The 12,684-nt window shown below is 57.1% G+C and overlaps 1 protein-coding gene across 1 annotated transcript in view; it reads left to right on the forward strand.

Moving 5' to 3' along the window:
- LOC142243992 (SCO-spondin-like) overlaps window positions 1-12,684 on the forward strand; it is a 476,497-nt gene that overhangs the window by 342,952 nt on the left and 120,861 nt on the right. The window contains 9 exon segments of the mRNA XM_075316177.1: window positions 1,734-1,901; window positions 2,403-2,573; window positions 4,768-4,871; window positions 10,346-10,512; window positions 10,582-10,628; window positions 10,820-11,020; window positions 11,096-11,266; window positions 11,380-11,577; window positions 11,659-11,749. Of these exon segments, the coding sequence (XP_075172292.1) occupies window positions 1,734-1,901; window positions 2,403-2,573; window positions 4,768-4,871; window positions 10,346-10,512; window positions 10,582-10,628; window positions 10,820-11,020; window positions 11,096-11,266; window positions 11,380-11,577; window positions 11,659-11,749 (1,318 nt within the window).

Raw genomic sequence — 12,684 nt, forward strand, 5'->3', positions numbered from 1 at the left:
GCTTCTCGGAGTCCGGTCCCAGCGGCTTCTCGGAGTCCGGTCCCAGCGGCTTCTCGGAGTCCGGTCCCAGCGGCTTCTCGGAGTCCGGTCCCAGCGGCTTCTCGGAGTCCGGTCCCAGCGGCTTCTCGGAGTCCGGTCCCAGCGGCTTCTCGGAGTCCGGTCCCAGCGGCTTCTCGGAGTCCGGTCCCAGCGGCTTCTCGGAGTCCGGTCCCAGCGGCTTCTCGGAGTCCGGTCCCAGCGGCTTCTCGGAGTCCGGTCCCAGCGGCTTCTCGGAGTCCGGTCCCAGCGGCTTCTCGGAGTCCGGTCCCAGCGGCTTCTCGGAGTCCGGTCCCAGCGGCTTCTCGGAGTCCGGTCCCAGCGGCTTCTCGGAGTCCGGTCCCAGCGGCTTCTCGGAGTCCGGTCCCAGCGGCTTCTCGGAGTCCGGTCCCAGCGGCTTCTCGGAGTCCGGTCCCAGCGGCTTCTCGGAGTCCGGTCCCAGCGGCTTCTCGGAGTCCGGTCCCAGCGGCTTCTCGGAGTCCGGTCCCAGCGGCTTCTCGGAGTCCGGTCCCAGCGGCTTCTCGGAGTCCGGTCCCAGCGGCTTCTCGGAGTCCGGTCCCAGCGGCTTCTCGGAGTCCGGTCCCAGCGGCTTCTCGGAGTCCGGTCCCAGCGGCTTCTCGGAGTCCGGTCCCAGCGGCTTCTCGGAGTCCGGTCCCAGCGGCTTCTCGGAGTCCGGTCCCAGCGGCTTCTCGGAGTCCGGTCCCAGCGGCTTCTCGGAGTCCGGTCCCAGCGGCTTCTCGGAGTCCGGTCCCAGCGGCTTCTCGGAGTCCGGTCCCAGCGGCTTCTCGGAGTCCGGTCCCAGCGGCTTCTCGGAGTCCGGTCCCAGCGGCTTCTCGGAGTCCGGTCCCAGCGGCTTCTCGGAGTCCGGTCCCAGCGGCTTCTCGGAGTCCGGTCCCAGCGGCTTCTCGGAGTCCGGTCCCAGCGGCTTCTCGGAGTCCGGTCCCAGCGGCTTCTCGGAGTCCGGTCCCAGCGGCTTCTCGGAGTCCGGTCCCAGCGGCTTCTCGGAGTCCGGTCCCAGCGGCTTCTCGGAGTCCGGTCCCAGCGGCTTCTCGGAGTCCGGTCCCAGCGGCTTCTCGGAGTCCGGTCCCAGCGGCTTCTCGGAGTCCGGTCCCAGCGGCTTCTCGGAGTCCGGTCCCAGCGGCTTCTCGGAGTCCGGTCCCAGCGGCTTCTCGGAGTCCGGTCCCAGCGGCTTCTCGGAGTCCGGTCCCAGCGGCTTCTCGGAGTCCGGTCCCAGCGGCTTCTCGGAGTCCGGTCCCAGCGGCTTCTCGGAGTCCGGTCCCAGCGGCTTCTCGGAGTCCGGTCCCAGCGGCTTCTCGGAGTCCGGTCCCAGCGGCTTCTCGGAGTCCGGTCCCAGCGGCTTCTCGGAGTCCGGTCCCAGCGGCTTCTCGGAGTCCGGTCCCAGCGGCTTCTCGGAGTCCGGTCCCAGCGGCTTCTCGGAGTCCGGTCCCAGCGGCTTCTCGGAGTCCGGTCCCAGCGGCTTCTCGGAGTCCGGTCCCAGCGGCTTCTCGGAGTCCGGTCCCAGCGGCTTCTCGGAGTCCGGTCCCAGCGGCTTCTCGGAGTCCGGTCCCAGCGGCTTCTCGGAGTCCGGTCCCAGCGGCTTCTCGGAGTCCGGTCCCAGCGGCTCCTCTCAGTCTGGACTCAGTGGGTGCTCTCCTCGTTGTTCCCCCTGATCTTGTGTTTTCTCCTCTTGATAGCAGCCATGCGCTGGTCTCTGTGGACGCCCTGGAGCGAGTGCTCTGCATCGTGTGGGGGAGGATTCCGGAACCGTTACCGCTTCTGTACTGAGCCTTCTCCTTCTGGAGCAGAGTTATCATGTGAAGGTCCGGATCGTGAAGAGGAGCCCTGCAGGCTGGAGCCTTGTCCTGGTGAGAGCGGGCAGCAGGCAATCACCATGTAGAAGAAGATGGCACAGAGCAATCCGAGAAGTGCACGCCCTGGCGATAGGCCCCATCAGTGCGCCCCCTGGCGATAGGCCCCATCAGTGCGCCCCCTAGCGATAAGCCCCATCAGTGTGCCCCCTGACGATAGGCCCCATCAGTGTGCCCCCTAGCGATAGACCCCATCAGTGCGCCCCCTGGCGATAGGCCCCATCAGTGCGCCCCCTGACGATAGGCCCCATCAGTGTACCCCCTGACGATAGGCCCCATCAGTGTGCCCCCTAGCGATAGGCCCCATCAGTGCGCCCCCTGGCGATAGGCCCCATCAGTGTACCCCCTGACGATAGGCCCCATCAGTGTGCCCCCTAGCGATAGGCCCCATCAGTGCGCCCCCTGGCGATAGGCCCGAGCAGTGCGCCCCTGGCGATAGGCCCGAGCAGTGCGCCCCTATGCTTTGGTTGAGGTAGTCTTTAATATAAAACTTTACAGAAATTGGGAACTGGAGTGCGTGGAGCAGTTGGACGGACTGTACCAAGACGTGTGGGGAAGGGGTGAGATTAAGAACACGGATCTGCAACAATCCATCACCCATTGGGGGTGGAGATTACTGCGAAGGGCTGAGCAATGAGGTGGAGCCCTGCCAGCTGTGGCCATGTCCAGGTAAGAGCAGCGCACCCCATAATCTATATCACATTGAACATCCGTCACCTCCTGTGTACCCGCATCTCACTACACCCGTCACCTCCTGTGCACCCTCATCTCACTACACCCGACACTTCCTGTGTACCCGCATCTCACTACACCCGTCACCTCCTGTACAGCCGCATCTCACTACACCCGTCACCTCCTGTACAGCCGCATCTCACTACACCCGTCACCTCCTGTGCACCCGCATCTCATTACACCCGTCACCTCCTGTGCACCCACATCTCATTACACCCGTCACCTCCTGTACACCCGCATATCACTACACCCGTCACCTCCTGTGCACCAACATCTCATTACACCCGTCACCTCCTGTACACCCGCATCTCACTACACCCGTCACCTCCTGTGCACCCACATCTCATTACACCCGTCACCTCCTGTACACCCGCATCTCACTACACCCGTCACCTCCTGTACACCCGCATCTCACTACACCCGTCACCTCCTGTACACCCGCATCTCACTACACCCGTCACCTCCTGTACACCCACATCTCACTACACCCGTCACCTCCTGTACAGCCACATCTCACTACACCCGTCACCTCCTGTGCACCCGCATCTCACTACACCCGTCACCTCCTGTACACCCGCATCTCACTACACCCGTCACCTCCTGTACACCCGCATCTCACAACTCCCGTCACCTCCTGTACACCCGCATCTCACTACACCCGTCACCTCCTGTACAGCCACATCTCACTACACCCGTCACCTCCTGTACACCCGCATCTCACTACACCCGTCACCTCCTGTACACCCGCATCTCACTACACCCGTCACCTCCTGTACACCCGCATCCCACTACACCCGTCACCTCCTTTACACCCCCATCTCACTACACTTGTCACCTCCTGTACAGCCGCATCTCACTACACCCAACACTTCCTGTGCACCCGCATCTCATTACACCCGTCACCTCCTGTACACCCGCATCTCACTACACCTGTCACCTCCTGTACAGCCGCATCTCACTACACCCGTCACCTCCTGTACACCCGCATCTCACTACACCTGTCACCTCCTGTGCACCCGCATCTCACTACACCTGTCACCTCCTGTGCACCCGCATCTCACTACACCCAACACTTCCTGTGCACCCGCATCTCATTACACCCGTCACCTCCTTTACACCCGCATCTCACTACACCCATCACCTCCTGTGCACCCGCATCTCACTACACCCGTTACCTCCTGTACACCCGCATCTCACTGCACCCGACACTTCCTGTGCACCTGCATCTCATTACACCCGTCACCTCCTGTACACTCGCATCTCAATACACCCGTCACTTCCTGTGCACCCGCATCTCATTACACCCGTCACCTCCTGTGCACCCGCATCTCATTACACCCGTCACTTCCTGTGCACCCACATCTCATTACACCCGTCACTTCCTGTGCACCCGCATCTCACTACACCCGTCACCTCCTGTGCACCCGCATCTCACTACACCCGTCACCTCCTGTACACCCGCATCTCACTACACCCGACACTTCCTGTGCACCTGCATCTCATTACACCCGTCACCTCCTGTACACCCGCATCTCATTACACCCGTCACTTCCTGTGCACCCGCATCTCATTACACCCATCACTTCCTGTGCACCCGCATCTCATTACACCCGTCACCTCCTGTGCACCCGCATCTCATTACACCCGTCACCTCCTGTGCACCCGCATCTCATTACACCCGTCACCTCCTGTGCACCCGCATCTCATTACACCCGTCACCTCCTGTGCACCCGCATCTCATTACACCCGTCACCTCCTGTACACCCATATCTCATTACACCCGTCACCTCCTGTGCACCCGCATCTCACTACACCCGCCAATTCCTGTACACCCGTATCTCACTACACGCGACACCTCCTGTACACCCACATCTCACTACACCCGTCACCTCCTGTACACCCGCATCTCACTACACCTGTCACCTCCTGTACACCCGCATCTCACTACACCTGTCACCTCCTGTACACCCGCATCTCACTACACCTGTCACCTCCTGTACACCCACATCTCACTACACCCGTCACCTCCTGTACACCCGCATCTCACTACACCTGTCACCTCCTGTACACCCGCATCTCACTACACCCATCACCTCCTTCATACCATTATATCACTGCTATTTTCTCTCAGAATTGATTCCACCAGTGATGAACTGCTCGGCTGTGGCCGGATCCGTGTATAGCAGCTGTGGACCTTCCTGCCCTGAAACATGTGACGAGGTGACACTCCGTCAGGTGACCACCATCATTAACTATTCCTAGAATACACAATATGTGATCAGTAATCTGGGTAGGATGCGATGTCTGCGGAGGATCAGCTTCATGAACGGAATTTATCTTATCGTATTCTGGTCTTTATTTCTGGTCTTGTAAATATAGTTTTATTTTCTTGTAATGTACTTTTCTACTTTTATATAAAATGGAGTCTCAGTCCTGTGCTCTCCCCCTGCACTGAGCATTGTGGGTAATCTCAGTCCTGTGCTCTCCCCCTGCACTGAGCATTGTGGGTAATCTCAGTCCTGTGCTCTCCCCCTGCACTGAGCATTGTGGGTAATCTCAGTCCTGTGCTCTCCCCCTGCACTGAGCATTGTGGGTAATCTCAGTCCTGTGCTCTCTCCCTACACTGAGTTGTGTGGGTAATCTCAGTCCTGTGCTCTCCCCCTGCACTGAGCATTGTGGGTAATCTCAGTCCTGTGCTCTCCCCCTGCACTGAGCATTGTGGGTAATCTCAGTCCTGTGCTCTCCCCCTGCACTGAGCATTGTGGGTAATCTCAGTCCTGTGCTCTCCCCCTGCACTGAGCATTGTGGGTAATCTCAGTCCTGTGCTCTCCCCCTGCACTGAGCATTGTGGGTAATCTCAGTCCTGTGCTCTCCCCTTGTGCTGAGCATTGTGGGTAATCTCTGTCCTGTGCTAAGCATTGTGGATAATCTCAGTCCTGTGCTCTGCCCCCGCACTGAGCATTGTGGGTAATCTCAGTCCTGTGCTCTCTCCCTACACTGAGTTGTGTGGATAATCTCTGTCCTGTGCTCTCTCCCTACACTGAGTTGTGTGGATAATCTCAGTCCTGTGCTCTCCCCCCGCACTGAGCATTGTGGGTAACCTCAGTCCTGTGCTCTCCCCCTGCACTGAGCATTGTGGATAATCTCTGTCCTGTGCTCTCCCCCTGCACTGAGCATTGTGGATAATCTCAGTCCTGTGCTCTCCCCCCGCACTGAGCATTGTGGGTAATCTCAGTCCTGTGCTCTCTCCCTATATTGAGCATTGTGGGTAATCTCAGTCCTGTGCTCTCCCCCTGCACTGATCATTGTGGGTAATCCCAGTCCTGTGCTCTCCCCCTGCACTGATCATTGTGGGTAATCTCAGTCCTGTGCTCTCCCTGCACTGAGCATTGTGGGTAATCTCAGTCCTGTGCTCTCCCCCTGCGCTGAGCATTGTGGGTAATCTCAGTCCTGTGCTCTCACCCTGCGCTGAGCATTGTGGGTAATCTCAGTCCTGTGCTCTCCCCCTGCACTGAGCATTGTGGGTAATCTCTGTCCTGTGCTCTCCCCCAGCACTGAGCATTGTGGGTAATCTCTGTCCTGTGCTCTCCCCCTGTACTGAGCATTGTGGGTAATCTCTGTCCTGTGCTCTCCCCCTGCACTGAGCATTGTGGGTAATCTTTGTCCTGTGCTCTCCCCCTGCACTGAGCTTTGTGGGTAATCTCAGTCCTGTGCTCTCCCCCTGCACTGAGCATTGTGGGTAATCTCAGTCCTGTGCTCTCCCCCTGCACTGAGCATTGTGGGTAATCTCTGTCCTGTGCTCTCCCCCTGCACTGAGCATTGTGGGTAATCTCAGTCCTGTGCTCTCCCCCTGCACTGAGCATTGTGTGTAATCTCAGTCCTGTGCTCTCCCCCTGCACTGAGCATTGTGGGTAATCTCAGTCCTGTGTTCTCCCCCTGCACTGAGCATTGTGGGTAATCTCAGTCCTGTGCTCTCCCCCTGCACTGAGCATTGTGGGTAATCTCAGTCCTGTGCTCTCCCCCTGCACTGAGCATTGTGGGTAATCTCAGTCCTGTGCTCGCCCCCTGCACTGAGCATTGTGGGTAATCTCTGTCCTGTGCTCTCTCCCTGCACTGATCATTGTGGGTAATCTCTGTCCTGTGCTCGCCCCCTGCACTGAGCATTGTGGGTAATCTCTGTCCTGTGCTCTCCCCTTGCACTGAGCATTGTGGGTAATCTCAGTCCTGTGCTCTCCCCGTGCACTGAGCATTGTGGGTAATCTCAGTCCTGTGCTCTCCCCCTGCACTGAGCATTGTGGGTAATTTCTGTCCTTTGCTCTCCCCCTGCACTGAGCATTGTGGGTAATCTCAGTCCTGTGCTCTCCCCGTGCACTGAGCATTGTGGGTAATCTCAGTCCTGTGCTCTCCCCCTGCACTGAGCATTGTGGGTAATTTCTGTCCTTTGCTCTCTCCCTGCACTAATCATTGTGGGTAATCTCAGTCCTTTGCTCGCCCCCTGCACTGAGCATTGTGGGTAATCTCAGTCCTGTGCTCTCCCCCTGCACTGAGCATTGTTGGTAATCTCAGTCCTGTGCTCTCCCCCTGCACTGAGCATTGTGGGTAATCTCAGTCCTGTGCTCTCCCCCTGCACTGAGCATTGTGGGTAATCTCTGTCCTGTGCTCTCTCCCTGCACTGATCATTGTGGGTAATCTCAGTCCTTTGCTCGCCCCCTGCACTGAGCATTGTGGGTAATCTCAGTCCTGTGTTCTCCCCTTGCACTGAGCATTGTGGGTAATCTCAGTCCTGTGCTCTCCCCCTGCACTGAGCATTGTGGGTAATCTCAGTCCTGTGCTCTCCCCCTGCACTGAGCATTGTGGGTAATCTCAGTCCTGTGCTCTCCCCCTGCACTGAGCATTGTGGGTAATCTCAGTCCTGTGTTCTCCCCCTGCACTGAGCATTGTGGGTAATCTCAGTCCTGTGCTCTCCCCCTGCACTGAGCATTGTGGGTATTCTCTGTCCTGTGCTCTCTCCCTGCACTGAGTATTGTGGGTAATCTCTGTCCTGTGCTCTCCCCCTGCACTGAGCATTGTGGGTAATCTCAGTCCTGTGCTCTCCCCCTGCACTGAGCATTGTGGGTAATCCCAGTCCTGTGCTCTCCCCCTGCACTGAGCATTGTGGGTAATCTCTGTCTTGTGCTCTCTCCCTGCACTGAGCATTGTGGGTAATCTCAGTCCTTTGCTCGCCCCCCGCACTGAGCATTGTGGGTAATCTCAGTCCTGTGCTCTCCCCCCGCACTGAGCATTGTGGGTAATCTCAGTCCTGTGCTCTCCCCCTGCACTGAGCATTGTGGGTAATCTCTGTGCTTTGCTCTACCCCTGCACTGAGCATTGTGGGTAATTTCAGTCCTGTGCTCTCCCCCTGCACTGAGAATTGTGGGTAATCTCTGTCCTGTGCTCTCCCCTTGCACTGAGCATTGTGGGTAATCTCTGTCCTGTGCTCTCCCCCTGCACTGAGCATTGTGGGTAATCTCTGTCCTGTGCTCTCCCCCTGCACTGAGCATTGTGGGTAATCTCAGTCCTGTGTTCTCCCCCTGCACTGAGCATTGTGGGTAATCTCTGTCCTGTGCTCTCCCCCTGCATTGAGAATTGTGGGTAATCTCTGTCCTGTGTTCTCCCCCTGCACTGAGCATTGTGGGTATTCTCTGTCCTGTGCTCTCTCCCTGCACTGAGCATTGTGGGTAATCTCTGTCCTGTGCTCTCCCCCTGCACTGAGAATTGTGGGTAATCTCTGTCCTGTGCTCTCCCCCTGCACTGAGCATTGTGGGTAATCTCTGTCCTGTGCTCTCCCCCTGCACTGAGCATTGTGGGTAATCTCAGTCCTGTGCTCTCCCCCTGCGCTGAGCATTGTGGGTAATCTCGGCCTGTGCTCTCCCTGCACTGAGCATTGTGGGTAATCTCTGTCCTGTGCTCTCCCCGTGCACTGAGCATTGTGGGTAATCTCAGTCCTGTGCTCTCTCCCTACACTGAGCATTGTGGGTAATCTCAGTCCTGTGCTCTCCCCCTGCACTGAGCATTGTGGGTAATCTCTGTCCTGTGCTCTGCCCCTGCACTGAGCATTGTGGGTAATCTCTGTCCTGTGCTCTCCCCCTGCACTGAGCATTGTGGGTAATCTCAGTCCTGTGCTCTCTCCCTGCACTGAGCATTGTGGATAATCTCAGTCCTGTGCTCTCCCCCTGCACTGAGCATTGTGGGTAATCTCGGTCCTGTGCTCTCCCCCTGCACTGAGCATTGTGGGTAATCTCAGTCCTGTGCTCTCTCCCTGCACTGAGCATTGTGGGTAATCTCAGTCCTGTGCTCTCTCCCTGCACTGAGCATTGTGGGTAATCTCAGTCCTGTGCTCTCTCCCTGCACTGAGCATTGTGGGTAATCTCTGTCCTGTGCTCTCCCCCTGCACTGAGCAATGTGGGTAATCTCAGTCTTGTGCTCTCCCCCTGCACTGAGCATTGTGGGTAATCTCGGCCTGTGCTCTCCCCCTGCACTAAGCATTGTGGGTAATCTCAGTCCTGTGCTCTCTCCCTGCACTGAGCATTGTGGGTAATCTCTGTCGTGTGCTCTCCCCCTGCACTGAGCATTGTGGGTAATCTCAGTCCTGTGCTCTCCCCCTGCACTGAGCATTGTGGGTAATCTCAGTCCTGTGCTCTCTCCCTGCACTGAGCATTGTGGGTAATCTCAGTCCTGTGCTCTCCCCCTGCACTGAGCATTGTGGGTAATCTCAGTCTTGTGCTCTCCCCCTGCACTGAGCATTGTGGGTAATCTCTATCCTGTGCTCTCCCCCTGCACTGAGCATTGTGGGTAATCTCTGTCCTGTGCTCTCCCCCTGCACTGAGCATTGTGGGTAATCTCGGCCTGTGCTCTCGCCCTGCACTGAGCATTGTGGGTAATCTCTATCCTGTGCTCTCCCTGCACTGAGCATTGTGGGTAATCTCAGTCCTGTGCTCTCCCCCTGCACTGAGCATTGTGGGTAATCTCGGCCTGTGCTCTCGCCCTGCACTGAGCATTGTGGGTAATCTCTGTCCTGTGCTCTCCCCCTGCACTGAGCATTGTGGGTAATCTCTGTCCTGTGCTCTCCCCCTGCACTGAGCATTGTGGGTAATCTCTATCCTGTGCTCTCCCTGCACTGAGCATTGTGGGTAATCTCTGTCCTGTGCTCTTACCCTGCACTGAGCATTGTGGGTAATCTCGGCCTGTGCTCTCGCCCTGCACTGAGCATTGTGGGTAATCTCTATCCTGTGCTCTCCCTGCACTGAGCATTGTGGGTAATCTCAGTCCTGTGCTCTCCCCCTGCACTGAGCATTGTGGGTAATCTCGGCCTGTGCTCTCGCCCTGCACTGAGCATTGTGGGTAATCTCTGTCCTGTGCTCTCCCCCTGCACTGAGCATTGTGGGTAATCTCTGTCCTGTGCTCTCCCTGCACTGAGCATTGTGGGTAATCTCAGTCCTGTGCTCTCCCTGCACTGAGCATTGTGGGTAATCTCTGTCCTGTGCTCTCTCCCTGCACTGAGCATTGTGGGTAATCTCAGTCCTGTGCGCTCCCCCTGCACTGAGCATTGTGGGTATTCTCGGCCCTTTGGTCGCTTCAGCTTAGATGTTCTGTCCATATAAGGTTGAGTTTACAGGAAGTGACATCATCGCTGTGATAGTGACTTCATGGTTCCTTGTCTTCCCCCGCAGTGCCTGGAGCGCTGCCTGCCCGGCTGTCACTGCCCCTCGGGGAAGCTGCTGGCTTTGAATGGCTCTTCTTGTGTGGAGCTGCAGGACTGCACCTGCCTGGACATCCTGACCGGAGAGAGACGCCTCCCTGGAGAGACTGTGCCCCGGGGCGATGGGTGTAATAACTGGTAAGATCCGCTCCGATCTCTCCGCACACCTCCTGAGACCGCTGTGACCAATGACTGATGTCTCTGCAGCACCTGTGTGAACGGCACCATGATGTGCACCAGTGCGGTGTGTGCCGGTGAGTACTGCGGGTGAGGGGTGACCTCCGGGGTCCTGCACTGCGGGGGTCCGCCGGCTTCCTCTGTATCTGCACACGTTCCCTCTCCGAGTTGCATTGCTGCACAAGCTCAGTTATATTCAGCGCTAGCTGTAATCATCAGAGGTCGTCCGGTGCGTCTCAATGTAAACTCCTCATCATGTTTATGTCAGTGGCCGGCAGCTGGTGTGAGTGGTCGGAGTGGACCCCCTGCTCCAGGACGTGTGGTACTGAGCTGGTGACCCGGTACCGGAGCTGTGCTTGTCCCAGTCCCCAGGGTGCTGGAGACGAGTGTCCAGATGTTCAGCAGTACTACGGTGACGCTGGGGTACAGCTGGAGCATCGGCAGTGTCCACACCCGTCCTTCTGTCCAGGTAAACTGTGAGGAGATGACGTTCCCCTGCTGGGACCACCTGAGCATCATGTAACCTCCCTCCATATCTCCACAGTCAATGGTCACTGGGGTCCATGGGGTCCGTGGTCGTATTGTGACGCTTGTTCAGGAGACTCTGTAAGGACCCGGCAGTGCAATAACCCTCCAGCACGGTTTGGGGGTTCACCATGTCCAGGGGAGACCACCCAGAGCCAGGCGTGCGGGGACAACAGCACCCAGTGCTCAGGTAATGGGGGATGGGACAGATTTCCTGTTAGCTCAAGTTTCAGGACTCGGATCCGCCGGTCCACTGATCCACCATAATGCTGAGGACATGACCATATGTCCTCTCCTGTGCAGAGTGCGGAGGAGGATTGGTGGATTTCACCTGTGGTAAACCCTGCCCCCGATCCTGCGACCATCTTCACGGAGACGTCGTGTGCCTGGACAGTGAGGAGTGCCAGCCGTCATGTGGATGTCCCGAGGGGCAACTGATGCAGGACGGTGGGTGTGTGGCCCCCAGCGACTGTATATGCAAATACAAGATCAGCACTCTGGGTAAGTCTGGTCAGGGACGACTATGTGACCATCCGAAACCTCCTCAGAAGGTCCACAACAAACAGTCACTTGTGTCTTCAGGTTCTTTGGACTCTGGTTCTGCTTGGCCTGGTCCCATCCATTGGGAATATGTGCAGCCTGGAGAAGTGGTGACCGGCCTGTGCCAGAACTGGTGAGTGGCCAGGATCTGGTGTTAGCCGTGATGTCTGTCATCTTCTGCAGACTTGGTCCTGGATCTTTTATCACATTATTTTTTTTCTCTTTGATCGGGATTACTACTTACAAAGTATTGGCGCGAGCGTGGAAACGTTCTCCCCAGCCTCCACTGGTTTGCTGCTGGGAGTGGTGGGTTTAGAAGGGTCTTTACTCTGATGTGATCGTCCTTTGGGCTCGATGTGGTGACTGCACTGGGGGAACTTCAGTAGTGAGACTGTCATACCTCAGGTGTCTGATAGAGATATCGTCCTTACATCCACGCACATTGCCAGGTAGCGAGGCCGGCGTTCATCTACCACAACACACCGAGCATTGGGTCCGTGAAGTCTTTGTTACATGCCGAATCGGCACACACAAGAAGCTGCTCCCATCACTGAGACAACAGGCGCACAAACCAAGACAATATCCAGCGAGGACGCTCACTCCAGCGACTGACAGTAATTGTGTGCGAGGCAGTTGGGACGTGCTGCATATCGGTCCGAGACAGAAATACTGCAGCTCCATAACCAGAGCTTTCAGATTGGTGTTCAGTCTCGCAAAAGAAGTGATCTTGCGTTGTATCAGGATATAGACGATATTAGAGGGCTTGGGGTAGGGGCCGTTCCTTAAAAGCTGAGGACATAAACATCCGCCAGCCTGTCTGAGATAGTGAACTGGCGGAATGCAGTTTGCACATGGGTCACAGAGCGGTTCTGCAGAACCTGGTCACACGTTCACAACCACCAGTAACCAAACACAGCACAGAACCGAAGCTAAACTGCAGCACCACAGTCACATAAAAGCATCTGTGGTCGAAGGCAGCACTTAGGATGCACCATATGTCCTCAAAAATGTAGAATTAGGAGACATCTTACGAGACCAGTAATAATGCCAATGTGGCAAGCCCTAAGT

Source organism: Anomaloglossus baeobatrachus, chromosome 6, assembly GCF_048569485.1.
Source record: "Anomaloglossus baeobatrachus isolate aAnoBae1 chromosome 6, aAnoBae1.hap1, whole genome shotgun sequence".
NCBI classification, from domain to species: Eukaryota; Metazoa; Chordata; class Amphibia; order Anura; family Aromobatidae; genus Anomaloglossus; species Anomaloglossus baeobatrachus.